Source organism: Ranitomeya variabilis, chromosome 1 (genome assembly GCF_051348905.1).
Source record: "Ranitomeya variabilis isolate aRanVar5 chromosome 1, aRanVar5.hap1, whole genome shotgun sequence".
NCBI classification, from domain to species: Eukaryota; Metazoa; Chordata; class Amphibia; order Anura; family Dendrobatidae; genus Ranitomeya; species Ranitomeya variabilis.
Genome location: NC_135232.1, coordinates 332,299,898 through 332,315,588, shown reverse-complemented (window position 1 = coordinate 332,315,588; position 15,691 = coordinate 332,299,898). Strand labels below are relative to the sequence as shown.

The 15,691-nt window shown below is 42.2% G+C and overlaps 1 protein-coding gene across 1 annotated transcript in view; it reads left to right on the top strand.

Annotated features, from left to right (window-relative positions):
- Window positions 1-15,405, top strand: part of SLC7A7 (solute carrier family 7 member 7) — a 32,286-nt gene extending 16,881 nt beyond the window's left edge. The window contains exons 4-10 of the mRNA XM_077298821.1: window positions 1,283-1,427; window positions 2,889-3,012; window positions 3,137-3,240; window positions 5,387-5,483; window positions 8,584-8,733; window positions 10,422-10,605; window positions 14,823-15,405. Coding sequence (XP_077154936.1) covers window positions 1,283-1,427; window positions 2,889-3,012; window positions 3,137-3,240; window positions 5,387-5,483; window positions 8,584-8,733; window positions 10,422-10,605; window positions 14,823-14,917 — 899 coding nt within the window. The 3' untranslated portion in view covers window positions 14,918-15,405. The remainder of the gene's footprint in view (window positions 1-1,282; window positions 1,428-2,888; window positions 3,013-3,136; window positions 3,241-5,386; window positions 5,484-8,583; window positions 8,734-10,421; window positions 10,606-14,822) is intronic.
- Window positions 15,406-15,691: the final 286 nt, after the last annotated feature.

Below are 15,691 nucleotides of genomic sequence, written 5' to 3'. Positions count from 1 at the left end.
GGTGAGTGTATATATATATATATATATATATATATATATATATATATATATTTATATATATTGTATATACATATATATATATAACACCAATTGGTGCACATGTTTCCTGCTAATTGTACAGTGTAAACAGGCTATCGATTACCTAGTGGAAAAGCGAAATACTTGTTCGTCGGGTGAAATGATGGTTCTTCATTATTGGCAGTGCATAATCCAGTGTAAACAGGACATGTGCTGCTGAGAACTATGACAGCCCATGAGCACTCACTGATCTATTACTGATCATTCTGTGTGTATATTAAATATGGTCTGTCTGTAATCAGGCTGTTAAACAACTGGTGGTCAGCAAACAAGTTGGTGATTGATGGACATTATGAGCCAGCAAAAGTCTGGTTTGTGCTGTTTCGTCTATTGTTATTCATGACCATCTGCTAAACTAAGTGATAACAGATGACAGGAGAGGATGCAGCAGGAATAGGGCCAGATGAACACTTTTACCTTCATTTACATGATAAAACAATAGCACAGCTGTGGTATTATCCTGGGCTGGCATTGTTTTAGGGTGAAAACACTTTCCTTGCCCTTTTTCTGCTGTTTTACCATCTGTGTTAGGGATGACAGCAAAGGTGAGTGCGAGCTAAAAGTGGGATGAATGCTGACCCAAAATTGTGTATAGCCCTGCCGTATCTGTACCCATTTATATCATCCTGCAAATACCATTGTGATTGTCAGGGAATAAGATAAATGTGGAACATCGGGGACAGAATTGAGCCATTTATTACAAAGCATATGTGGCTAGGTGTAATGACGGAGGGGGCACAATGCTATAGGCTCACTTTGCACTCAGAATTATTATTGTAGCATGAAAAGTCCCCAAATCTGTGCATACAGTGACTCCATAGGAATGCAGCTTTATCTTATCAGCATGCCGCTCATAGTCACATCATAGCACATACTGCCTGCTGTAAGATTGCTATGGCTTCAGTGCTGCTTTTTCGTCACCAGAGTTAAAGTCTCCGAGACACAGATGTTTCCCTGAACTGACGAATGGACTTTATTTCCTCAAGCTGAATGTTTACTGCAGAGAAAGATCAGCACAATGCCTTGGTATAGGAAATCTCTGCTATTGTTTTCTTTATGCATACTGTGGTTGGCAGAGGTTGAGGAAATCCTTGTTTTATTCTGTATAAACTATTGTGATCAGCAGTGATATGGGAAATATTTGCCTTTTTAGCTTTATACATTACTATGGCTCCATTAACCCGTAATTTATGTCTCTTATTAGGTCACACGGAGAATTTTGAGGATGCTTTTGCTGGTTCGTCCTATGACGTAGGGAACATTGCTCTCGCTTTGTATTCTGCGCTTTTTTCGTACTCTGGATGGGATACTCTCAACTTTGTGACAGAGGAAATTAAGAACCCAGAAAGGTAAAGTTTATAACAATCAAGGATATGTAGAAACCAAGTGGCTTTATGTAGAAGTAAAGATGAAGAATAGAAGGAAGAAATCATTACTTTTGGATTGTGGAGGAAGAGGTAAAGATGCTATGAAGTGCACAATCTAGAACTAGTGTCTTAGATATTCCTGATTGTCCACCTAATTGCATACACAGAATCTACATACATAATAACACTTTTATCTATGGGAATATTGTGGAGCATTTAGGACAACTCATTGCACTGCCGCATAAGGCTGGTTTCACACTTGCGTTTTGATCTGCAGCGTTTTTTTAAAAAACGCATGTGGTGAAAACACGCATGTAAGCGCATGCAAACGCTGCGTTTTTTTGACGCATGCGTTTCTGCATGCAGAAAAAAAATGCGGCGTTTTAACGCGTTTACATGCGTTTTTTCCTGCGTTTGCATTTTTTAAACGCATGCAGAGAAGTGTGTGACAGCTGCCAATCATCAAAATCAACTATAAAACCCACAATAAACAGAAATAGGTAGGGTTAGGGTTAGGGTTATGATCCCTTGTAACCCTAGGGATCCTAACCCTAACCCTACCCCTAACCCTACCCCTAACCATAACCCTAACCCTAGGGAACCTAACCCTAACCCTACCCCTAACCCTAACCCTAAGGGATAGGATCCTAACCCTAAGGGTTAGGGTTAGGATCCCTAGGGTTTGGGTTAGGGTTGGGATCCCTAGTGGGATCCCTAGTAACACTAGGGATCCTAACCCTAACCCAAACCTTAGGGATCCTAACCCTAACCCTTAGGGTTAGGATCCTATCCCTTAGGGTTAGGGGTAGGGTTAGGTTCCCTAGGGTTAGGGGTAGGGTTAGGTTTTTCATGTTTTTTCTTGTGTTTTCTTGTGTTTTCTTGTGTTTTTTCTATAAAAACGCATGCGTTTTTAACGCAAATAAACGCATGTGCTTAAAAACGCATGCGTTTACATAGACAGCAATACAATTATTTGCCGCAAAAAAACGCATGTGTTTTTATGTGTCCAAAAAACGCCTCTCAAAAATACTACAAGTTGCATTTCTGAAAATGAACGCATGCAGTAAAAAAACGCATGCGATTGAAAACGCGACCAAACGCGTACAAAAAAACGCATGCGTTTTCAATGTTAAATATAGGGAAAAAAACGCATGCGTTTTTTGTTCAAAAAACGCTGCAGACAAAAACGCAAGTGTGAAACCACCCTAATTCGGGTTTCATATATATGGTTGAGTAAAGTGTGAAACCCCATAGAGCTGGATGACAATTGCATTGACTACATCTTCCAACGTCTATAGCTGTAGCAAAGATAGTTTATAGTAAAAGTCCTGATGACGTTTCATCAGACACAAAGCAAATGATGAAGGTAATGCAAAATAATATTTTCTGTTATATCGTGACAGGTGACACCTTTTCTCATCATTTTACGTATGTTGTCCACAGGAACCTTCCCCTTGCCATTGGGATCTCCATGCCAATTGTAACTGTCATTTACATACTGACTAATGTGGCATATTACACAGTTCTGGACATGCGATCCATACTGGGAAGTGATGCCGTAGCAGTGGTAAATACACACTATATACCATGTATGATGTCATGTAAATGTTATAATTTATATAATAGCATGATCCTCAGGTTCACGTCTTTGTACATGCATCTAAACCGACCCTTGATTCCTCTTTTCTCAGACATTTGCAGATCAGATATTTGGAATATTTAACTGGACGATCCCTCTGGCTGTAGCACTTTCATGCTTTGGAGGTCTGAATGCTTCCATTCTCGCAGCATCAAGGTATTTATTCAGAAACCATCTTTCAGGCTATCTGCAAATACAAAAGTAATGCCAGCATTATCCATTGTGATACATATGGGATGGCAAATGATGTTAAATGCCATATAGTAGGTGTCTAATATGCTTCTGCACAGTCTCTGGTGCTGGTTTCAGATGGTTTCCCCCTATGTCTTTTGGTGAAGGTATGGTGTCATCTGTTCACACTACCACTGCAGATGGTTGTATTGGTATAAAGCAAAATCTCAGGATCATAATCAGATATTCCGTTGTTGATGTTTTATGAAAAGTGACTGTAGTGCAGTGGTGTCCATGCTGTGCAGTGATGAGGCAGTAACCCATGAAAAGTTCAAAGTAAAGTCTATTTTAATAAAACAGCGTACTCACAAACAAAGGAAGTAAATCAAATCCTCCGGATCGCAGCCGTGAAACAAAGACAGGCCGTGACTTATAGTCGTGGGTGACTGCACCGTCGTGTACTCTGGGGGTGTCAGGCCTTTTGGCTCCGCTTGGCTCTGTGTTGCCTCACACCGTTGAGCTCTCCAGAGTCTACTGCTCTGCCTGCATGCAAGCCCAAAACTGACACACCCAAACCCTTCCTGCAGGGTTTTTCTCTCAAGCTGGAATCTATGGCCATAGGCCACCCGCATACCCGGCCTGGAGGAAACGGACCGGCCCCACTTCCTTCCTGCAGTCTGTTTAAAAAAATAAAAGCCCATACCGGCTTTTCCTGAAAATGCCTAGGCCAAATAGCTTGACCAGGTCCACGCTTACTTTTATTTTGCCCTGTGACTCCCAGGCATCCTGCTGTGACCACAAGGCACTCCAGCGGGTCTGATAGGACTCTGTTTGCATCCTGGGGAATACATATCGACCCTCGCATATGATCCCCCTCCCTGCCTCACAGAGTCCCTCGGACTGGAGTACACCTTTCAGGATCTCCACTCTTAAACTTGCCATACACATTAGATGGCCGATGGCCAAACGATGCCTTGACCGATAGCCATCATAGCCAACTCTCCTATACACAGGAGCACTCGTTTGGCCAAGTGCTCCTATGTTCTCGTTTGGTCGAGTGCTCCTTTGTTCTCTATGTGAAAGCCTCCGACTGACACATCGGCCGATGGCTTATTTCCAGGACAATGCGATTGGCAGTCTGAAATTGCACAAGTGCTATCTACTGTATTTTCCGGCGTATAAGATGACTGGGTGTATAAGACGACCCCCAACTTTTCCATATAAAATATAGAGTTTGGGATATACTCGCCGTTTAAGACGGGGGTCATCTTATACGCCAGGTGTCGTCTTATACGGCGTGTGCGGTCCAGATGGTTCCCAGGGTCTTGAGGAGAGGAGACTCTCCTTCAGGCCCTGGGATCCATATTCATGTAAAAAAATAAAAATAAATAAAAGATAGGGATATACTTACCTTCCGACGGTCCCCCCGGCTCTCAGCGGTGCACGCGGCAGCTTCCGTTCCCAACTCCGGTCCTTCGTGCAATGCATCCTTGGGAACGGAAGCTGCCGCGTGCACCCCTGAGAGCCGGGGGTCGTCGGAAGGAAATTATATCCATATTTTTTATTTTTATTCTTTTTTTTTTTACATGAATATGGATTCCAGGGCCTGAAGGAGAGTCTCCTCTCCTCCAGACCCTGGGAACCATCCAGGACCGCTCCCTGCACACGCCGTTTCTGGCGTATAAGACGACCCCTGACTTTTGAGAAGATTTTCAGAGGTTAAAAAGTCGTCTTATACGCCGGAAAATACGGTACATCTCTCCCAACGGTCAGTCGGTTGCTGTCCCCATACACATTAGATTGTCAGCCAAACCCAGCGATATTGACGAGTTCAGCTGAAATTAGTCTAATGTGTATGGGGGCCTTTAGCTAAAGTATTGAATTAGCTATTTATTTTTGTATATACATTTAGAAGCTAAAAATCGAGCTAACAGTTCTGCAATAATAATAAAAAAATTAGTAACTTGAACAGAAAAATGTATAGTTTATTATTATTATTATTATTATTATTATTATTTATTGTTATAGCTTTGCTATAACTATTGCTATAGTTTGTCCGGTATGTTTCTCTTGTCCTGGCAATGCTGTTCCTTAATTCGCTTAATCAAGTTACTGTCGTCCTCCATTTCAGGCTCTTCTTTGTTGGGTCTCGAGAAGGACACCTTCCTGATGCTCTCAGTATGATCCATATGGAGAGATTCACCCCAATACCAGCCCTGCTGTTTAATGTAAGTGTGCCAGGCCAAATCTGAAATGCTCTGTAGTACTTTTGGGAACTTTCTAAAACATGAGTCCTTGGTGGCTGAAAACTTGGCTAACTGTAAAGAAGATGACAGTACCAAGCTTTTGAAACTAGTTAGGTCTCTTTATCAAGCATGGATTGGCACAAAATCTAAAATGCTTTATGAGGAGACCTTTATTCTTGGCTAAAACATCACATCGCTCTGAATAAGGGAAACAGAAAGCAGTCCTTCAGCTAAAATACCTAAATTATTTCTCAACCTGACCATTATATCCATTACAGTCCTTGTATATCAAAACCAATTTTATTTACCTACCAATGTTATAGTCGAATATAAAACATTACGTCATGGCTTCTTTATTAAATAGAAAGCGCAGTTTCTCTAAAATAAGAAGGGCTCAAAAACATGAAATATCAGTCAATCTAAAAATACAATCTGCAATATACAAAGCTTTAAAATACCATATGATACACAGTGCATAAGGTGGCATTATAGGAGAGGAGGACATCAAATTCCTAATATTTACCTATGTAATGTGTTAATAATACCAAGAAACATACATACGTACAGAGTAAAAGTAAGAAAAAAGGAAATACATGTTGATTTTGTAAATTTTTTTTCATTTTTCATTTTTTGTGATCATAAATGACCACTAAAATGTACTTTAAATTGTTTCTCTTTCATTTTCAATTAGATTTATGTATCGGACACAACTTTTTTTTTATGTCTGTTAGTCTTTTTAATTTTCTTTACACATTGCATACCTTTTGAGGCATTTAAATACGCTTTTATTATTTTTCCTTTAACTTGGGCTGGCCGTTATTAGCGCCAGATACTGGCCAAATTTAGCCTCCTGCTTGAATTGCTGAACTGATTTGGGACTGCTAAACCTCCGCAGCTCCTGCTTCTTCCCTGCTCCCAGTGATCCCATGATTGCTGGGTCCGGCGCTTTTCCTACACTGTATACACAATGCTCCTTCAGTGCTACAAATACAGCAGTCAGGAAGACAGAGACAGTAATAAGCCATTTCTGCCTTCTCTGCAGTGAGTTCAACAGTCTCCTTGCTCCTCCAGTTGCACCATATTCATGAAGCTTCTGACTCTGCAATGACGATCTAAAATGTTGTTGCAGAGTAATATGCGGACTATGCTGTCGTTTTTCAGTTGCTTAGTGGTCCGAAAGTACCGTAATTAATTTGTTCACAGACTAGCAGTGTGAAAATTTTACTGCCATTAAATTGAGAGCCCTTACTATTTCTGGACCATATTTCTTAGATCTTGTGACATACTACAAATCCTTGGGATAAATTAAGTCCTGAGTTAAATATGTCAAAAACTCATAATGTCATAAACTTGTATATACGGTAAGTTTTTTTTCAATTCCTTATTTTATTTTGCTTTGGTTGAAAGATTCATGAACTATCATATGCATAAGTAACTTTGTGTGCATCAAAGATTATGACCTGAATTCACTATGACGGAAACCAAAAAAATCCATCATTGCAGATATCTTGCAGGACGTAAGTGGGCAATCAAATGTGCAGTTTATTCTCAGACTATCAAATATCATGAGTTTCATTCATGAAATCTATTGTGAAATAGGTTGCGATAGTAAAGGTCAGTTTCAAAGCAGAAGTGGTGATGATGCATATGAAAGTAACAAATGCAGCAGTGGCACAAATGCTTAGTGGATGGAGTTTTTACTTAGTATTGTTTTGATATGAATGATTTTATTTTTATAAGATTTAAAATGCAATAACTGACGATTATAGGCTAATGACAATAAATGTCTTTATACTGTAACACTATTGCCAGCACCCCTGCATGGTTTCCCTTCTCCCAATAGCTGGGAGGCATCCTGTATAAAAGACTCCCTTCCCCCTTAGGGAGTTGCTGAAGCAATAATATTCATTAGTGTGTAGTTTCTCCTACTAGTGAGTTGTGAGGCCCCCTGGTCCGTGTGTGGCCAGAGCCCTGAACCTGCTCTCCTGGTCCGTGTGCGGTCATGTCCTCATAGACCTGCAGCGATGCCTGAGGAGTACATGTCCTCATAGACCTACAGCGATGCCTGAGGAGTACATGTCCTCATAGACCTAAAGCGATGCCTGAGGAGTACATGTCCTCATAGACCTACAGCGATGCCTGAGGAGTACATGTCCTCATAGACCTGCAGCGATGCCTGAGGAGTACATGTCCTCATAGACCTACAGCGATGCCTGAGGAGTACATGTCCTCATAGACCTAAAGCGATGCCTGAGGAGTACATGTCCTCATAGACCTGCAGCGATGCCTGAGGAGTACATGTCCTCATAGACCTACAGCGATGCCTGAGGAGTACATGTCCTCATAGACCTAAAGCGATGCCTGAGGAGTACATGTCCTCATAGACCTACAGCGATGCCTGAGGAGTACATGTCCTCATAGACCTACAGCGATGCCTGAGGAGTACATGTCCTCCTAGACCTACAGCGATGCCTGAGGAGTACATGTCCTCATAGACCTACAGCGATGCCTGAGGAGTACATGTCCTCATAGACCTAAAGTGATGCCTGAGGAGTACATGTCCTCATAGACCTACAGCGATGCCTGAGGAGTACATGTCCTCATAGACCTAAAGCGATGCCTGAGGAGTACATGTCCTAATAGACCTACAGCGATGCCTGGGGAGTACATGTCCTCATAGACCTGCAGCGATGCCTGAGGAGTACATGTCCTCATAGACCTGCAGCGATGCCTGAGGAGTACATGTCCTCATAGACCTGCAGCGATGCCTGGGGAGTACATGTCCTCATAGACCTGCCGTGATGCCTGGGGAGTACATGTCCTCATAGACCTGCAGTGATGCCTGGGGAGTACATGTCCTCATAGACCTGCAGTGATGCCTGGGGAGTACATGTCCTCATAGACCTGCCGTGATGCCTGGGGAGTACATGTCCTCATAGACCTGCAGTGATGCCTGGGGAGTACATGTCCTCATAGACCTGCAGTGATGCCTGGGGAGTACATGTCCTCATAGACCTGCCGTGATGCCTGGGGAGTACATGTCCTCATAGACCTGCAGTGATGGTGTTCTGTCCCATTACAGGGTGCTATGGCTCTGGTGTACCTCTGTGTAGAAGACATCTTCCAGCTCATTAATTACTACAGCTTCAGCTATTGGTTGTTTGTGGGCCTGTCTATTGCCGGTCAACTTTATTTGCGATGGAAGGAGCCAGACAGACCACGACCACTCAAGGTTAGTCTTGCCTAGATTTAGTATCTGCTTTAATGTTTTTATGTCTTGCCCTTTGACCTCTTCAGTCACATGATCTTGTTGTTGTACATTCTCATATCAACCTTTGTTCACCTCATCACTGGTTTCAGATTTAATTTAGCCTAGGAGGCAGTTAAGGGGCCACATAAAGGGGTTGTTCCCTGTCAGATAATATTTTGCCACAGCTGCAGTTTGTTAAAAATAAAAACCTCGCTTGACTCGTGCTCCCTGGGCTCTGAGTCCCTACCCCTTCTCGCGATGTCTGGCATTGGTTTCGGCAGTGATGTCATGTCGTCAGTGCAGCAGCCAATCAGTGAGCTCAGCGGCTCTGAAGGAATCGTTCTGCCTACACTGACAGAGCTGCTGAGATCACTGATTGGCTGCCGCACTGGCTGCATGACGTTAGTGCTGCAGCCAATGCTAGATATCGGGAGAAGGGGTAGAGACTAAGCAGTGGACCTGGGGAAGGTGAGTTCTCCTTAATTTGTTTTTTTTTTTTAATACTGCAGCCGAGGCCGAACATTATCTGAAAACTAGCAACCCCTTTAAGGTTTTTTTTTTAACAGCTCGAGCCTCAAGATACCTAGACACAGTGGAACATTGGTCATTGCCGCCCATTTCAGAAGAAGCAGGAAACTGCCCAATATGTAATTTGTTCCAACACCTATCCAATGTCAGATGTCATGGAGATAGAAAAGTCGGGCATGTTGAATTTCAACATCACTGATCCGCTGTTCTTATGGGTAATACCTTTAGCTGCCGCTTTTTCCATTATCCCTATTGAGAACACAGGCATGCTCAGTAGAGCAAAAAGTGCATGTTTTTGGTCAGGTGAAATAACTGCCAGCTATTTATAGCTAAAATACCAAACAGAGCAGGTACTCACCCTACCAAGTCCAGTTGCGCTTCCCTGCCCCTGCTCAGGTCTCGGTATCTTGGCTGCTGCGGTAATGTCATTACAGTGCGCATCATCACAGTAGCCAATCAGTGCACTCAGCAGCTTATGCCGTCTAACTTGGCACATCTGCTGAGCTCTGTGGTTGGCTATATCTGTTATGCACGCTGTAGACATAACATCACCGCTGCAGAGAAAATACCGAGACCCGCGCAGCGGTAGGGAGTTGGCACTGGACTTGGGAGGGTGAGTACCTGCTCTGTTTGTTATTATAAAGCATTTAGGGGCCAACCCTTTAAAGGTGTATGGCATACTTAAAAGGGGTATTCCCATCTCCAAGATCCTATCCCAATATTTAAAATATGTAATAATAGTAATATTAGCTAAAACCTCCAATTAGAAATGTAGTGTAGTTTTTTGATTCTCTGTCTCTTTCCTCATGTGCAGGCATTGCAGGACCTTAGGTATCCATGGTTACGACCACTGATATAGTGATAGCTCATTACTAGTGGTCATAACCGTGGATACCTAAGGTCCTGTCATGCCTGCACATGAGGAAAGAGACATAGAGAATTAGAAAAACTACACTACATTTCTAATTGGAGGTATTTGCTAATATTATTACTATTACATATTGGGATAGGCTCTTGGAGATGGGAATACCCCTTTAAGGCTATATTGATATGAAACCAGGTGCACTCTCTCATGTAAATATCGCTCTATATTCTTGCAGTGCTGCGACTGTTGGTGACCTCTCTTTTCTCATAATTTACAGCTCAGCCTGATTTTTCCAATAATATTTTGTCTATGTACTGTGTTCCTGGTGGCCGTTCCACTCTACAGCGACTTGATCAACTCTCTGATTGGAATAGCCATAGCACTGTCCGGTGTTCCTGTCTATTTCATTTTTGTATATATCTCAGAGGATAAGAAACCAGAATGGCTACGTCGCTTTGCAGGTATGACTTCTCACATTTTCAGATTCCAGATCTTTTAAACAGCAGTGCAGACCTTTGAAACACAAGATGTGGTAGCCACTTAGGTGTTTGGCTTGTTAGTAGGCACAACAGGCTGAAATGTAATTGTACAGGTTTATAGATCGGCTCAAAGAACGTTCCTGGGAGTCTGCGTTCCATGTGCCTGCATTGTATAAACTAGCCCGGTGACCAGCCAACCAGGCAAGCATGTGTGTCATTGATTGCATCTATACATGGGCAAACAACAATTTCATTTTATTAGTTAATAACAATGACACAGTATTTGTTAGTAACACATTTGCATTATTGCTGATAATCTCCCTGATGTCTGGAACCATGGACATCACCAAACGCTGAGTTTCCCCCTTTGTGATGCTCTGCCAGGCCGTTACTGCAGCTGACTTCAGTTGTTGCTTGTTGAGGGGTTGAAATCTAGTGATTGACTTGGCCATTGCAGAGTTTACCACTTCTTTGCCTTAAAAAACTCGTGTTGCTTTTGCTGTATGTTTTGGGTCAGACTCATTATCCATCTGTGCTGTGAAGCTTCATCCAATCAACCTTACTGTATTTTTTTGAATCTGAGAATAAAGTATAGCCCTGTACAGAATTAATCCGGCTGCTTCTGTCTTCAGTCACATCAACAGTTAACACTAGTAACCCAGTGCCATTGGAAGCCATGCATGCCCATGCCGTCACACGGCCTTCACCATGTTTTACACAGGATGTGGTGTGCTTTGGGTCATGAGCCATTCCAAGTCTTCTCCATACTTTCTTCTTCCCATCATTCTGGTATAGGTCGATCTTAGCTTCATCTGTCCAAAGAAAACTTTTCCAGAACTGGGCTGGCTTCTTTAGGTGGTTTTGGCTAGTCTAAACTGGCCTTTCTATTGTTAAGACTAAGATTATTGGTTTAGACCTTGTGGTGAACTGTATTTGCTGTCATGAAGTCTTCTCATTATAGTAGACTTAGATACAGAAACACCTACTTCCTGAAGAGTGTTCGTCGTTTAGGTGGATGTTGTGAAGAATTTTTTCTTCACCATGGAAAGGATTCTGTGATCAGGAATCACTGTTGTCTTCCTTTGACCTTCAGGCCTTCTTGAGTTCACAAGCTCATTAGTGCGCTCTTTGTTTTGCAGAATGGCTATCTCTGCAATGGATTTCTACTTTTTTTCAGCCTAACGATGGTCTGTTTATGTTCCATTGAGAACAATTAAAATGGATTGCAAGGTTTAATTCTGTGCCAGAAAAAAACCCTTTCATTCCATTGAAGTTGTTTTCACTTGTGGGTCTACAGCAGCGTTCAGCCTTTGTAGTGTTTGTGGTCACACAGCCACACCAGATGAGTACCATGCCTTTGGTCTCCTCGCTGAAACTCTGATAAAACCCTATTGCGCTTATTGTTAGTCCAGTTTTTTCACCTCTCTTCCATTGAGAGCTTCCAAATGCAATGCCACACCTGGAACCAGCTCCAGACCTTTAACCTGCCTTTTTTTTCCCATTAAAATGGTATTGTTCATGCCACTTCTTCCTCAGAAGGAGGACCATTTGCCAGCCAATGTTTGGCAATAGACTTCCTAGTTTGATAGAAATAAGCAAATTGTCTCTTCAGAGAGGATTTTAGCAAAGGCCTGTTGCACCTGCGAAGATCCTCTCACATTGCCCACCAGTGCTCACACACATGATTTTGAGCCAAGTGGGATTTTGATATAAAACACCTCCATAACTATTCTAGCAATGCCCTCCCATAGCTCAGCTAATCTGGGACATCTCCAAAACTTGTGCATTAGGTCTGATTTCTCTTCTCTACAACGTGGACAGCAGTCATCAGCCCTAAGTCCCATTCAGTCATGTAAACTTTGAATAAGGAACAATTGGGACCTTCTCTGCGCCGTATTAATTGAAACTGATGCTATCCACTCTACAACATCTTCCCACTCTTCTGTGGAAATACTTCCCAGATCTCTCTCACATTAGCCCGAACCAGTGCCCAATATCATATTGGGATCACCCAATACTTTAAACAGCAAAGAGGTGTAGAATAGAGAGATAATTCTCTTAGTGGTTTTAGCGTGTACCATGAAGTCTACCAACCCATTAGTAGAAATGGAAAGATCCGTGATAAGCTCCTGAGCCCTTATTGCATGTCTTAATTGCAAGTACCTAAAAAACTCTGAGCTACGCAAATTAAACTCCTGTTTCGGGTTGTCAAACGTACAGAAATGACTATCTACAAACAACTGATAACCATACTTCAACCTCAGTCTTCTCCATTCACCGAAACCCTATAGATGCTGCAGTTTCCTTGGATTGGGATTGCTCCAAATGGCCGTACACTTCGAACAGACCTTCATGCCAAGCCATTTTTTTACATGACCACAAATATTATGGACTGGGTGGGGTAGCATCTTGAATTACTTTTGAATTTGTGAGATTTTAACAAATCTAAAAAATTATCATCCCCACCCCCCAGATGTTTAAGTACTATCAACCCCGTCTTCTGTCCCCTCCAATGCCCCACCTTTAAAATGCTGAAAAAGGGAAGCTAAGTAATATCCCTAAATATGAGGCAAAGCTAGACCCCCCTGATTTTTTTTTAGGTAAGTGCAGTGTTTCCAACTTCATTCTAGGATTCTCTTGTTTCCACACTAAACCTCTGAAGATATCATGCATTTTTTCTGATCCTATACTTAGGAATCAAAACGGAAGAATTATGCAGCACATAGAGGATACATGGTATTAATTACAGTGTCTCCCACTAGACACTCGGGCGCCATCTTGGGATTCAGCATGCTGTCCACCATCTTCCTGGCCCATTCCTTTACTGCTGATCATCTCAGCACCTTACACAACCATCCAAGGGATCCCTCCCCTATGTTGGAGCACGTTACAGACAGAAACACCAACCGCAGTACTTGATTGCCAGGGGCTTTAAGACCCAGGGGAGTTCTCAGGCATGTCATTTCAACGAGCCACCCACAAGCCGACAATAAGCCCCACACAGACCGGGATCTTTGTCACCCCTACACCGATGTATGTATTTCTGCACTTTACCTCCTTCTTGACTCTACACCTCTCCTCAAAGCGTTGGGACAAGGCACCTAAGATGGCTGCCCTCTCTTCACAATGCATCACGAGATGGACCCTACAGCAGCAGCACAGCAAACCCAGGCACCGCAACTTGCCTCACGCAGCATGAGAACCGATTCTGTCCCTCCACCACCGGCAGGGAACCGTTTTAGCAAAAGGAGACAAGTTTTTAGTTAGCGTTTCTGACCAGGAAACCAGGAGCTCTTTTTACACGTGTCCACTCAGTGCCAGAGCATGGAAGCGCCTTCCACCTTTTACCTTCTTAGTTGATGATCAATTAAGGGGAGTAGCCCATGAAGCCTATTAAAGAGCTTTTGAGATAATTGTTCAATTACTTTTGGTCCCTTTAAAAAAAGGCAGTTACATATTAAAGAGTTGTAATTACTAATCCTTACTCCAATTAGGATGTGAATACCCTCAAATTAATTACTGTCAGATGGCTGTAGTTTCTCTCATATGAGAAAATTGGGCCAATTATGCAAATTACACTCTGCTCAAACTCTCACCAGACTTTGATCCGAGTATCAGCATATTTTAATCCGATTCTCTCAGATGAGAAAATCAGAGCACAATGTGAGAAGATGAAGAACAAAATTTCTCCATCCTCTCGATTTTGTGAGTCCACGGATATCGAACTGCATTTGGATGTTATTCGAGTGCAGTCCAATGTTTTCCACCCGTACCATAGACTTGAATGGGTGACTGGCATCTGATTTCAAAGTGAAATTTCAGCATGCATCAGCGCTGCCCCATTGAATAACATTGGTTTGCATGCTATCCGATAACAAAATTAGAAAGCACTCGTCTAATGTATACAGTGTGGTGTGAGCGGGCGATAAAGCCGAGAGTCTGCACTTTAGGCCCATATTGATTATATAACTGTATCCTGAATATGTTTTAGTAAACAGATAAAATGCCAAAACTTCTGTCACTGTCCAAATATTTCTGGACCTAACTGTATATATAATGGACTGTGCCTATTGCAGGCAAAATAGGAATAACCATTACTGCTTTCTACCAGCAGGAGCTGGAGGAGGTTAGATATAATATCTGCCCAGGATATCATTGTCATAGAGCAGATCCTAACAGATGTTTGTCTTTTCCCGTAGCCATGATTACTCGATATGCCCAGATCATATGCTATTCTGTCATCACGGAGATGGATTTAGAAGAGGAAGAAAAACTAACAGCAAAGTCTGACTGAGAGACGTGATCACATCTGGAAGATGCTGGATCTCCGGAAACCTCATCGTCACATAATTTATTTCTTACACTGGATGGACATCTTTCGTTTGTCATCAGAGGCTTCAATGCCAGGTGGCTGCAGGGCAGTGCTCTGACATGAAGTTAGCTGAACAAGTTCTCTCTGGCAGGGGCAGCGGTAACTTTTGTTTCTTCCTCCCATCATAAAATATATTTTGCCCTGAAATGGGATGGTAATTGCTAAGTCTCTGGATGGGGGCAGAAATCTGGATATGGACTATGAAATTAGAGGTATAATATGTATTTTTGTGTTAGCAGCAGCACTCCATGGACCAACCATCAGACTCCAAGCAATGGGCCACGTGCCTTAAATGACAGAGGAATTCTCTGCACCTTTTGCACTGACTGGAAAAATATAAAAAAAAAATTGTCTCTTTGCACAAAATTGGTGGGAAAATATTGGAATAAAAACATTAGAACAAATTTTAATTTTTGGTGTTGCTTTATTATTATTATTATTATTATTATTTATTTATATAGCACCATTACTATACTGTAACTATAATAATATAATGTGTCTATCGCTTTCCCAAGACAAATTTGTATCCTCTAGAATGAAGTAACTCATTTTATCTTGTTTTTATTTCTCCAGTGTTAGTAAATGTAAAAGAAACATGTTAAAAAATGGTGTAGGGCTTTAAGGCGTTGTCTGGTGGGACCAAGTTGTGTCACCTCTCCCAGGGATAGGCGATAACCTCTTGATGGGTAGAGGACC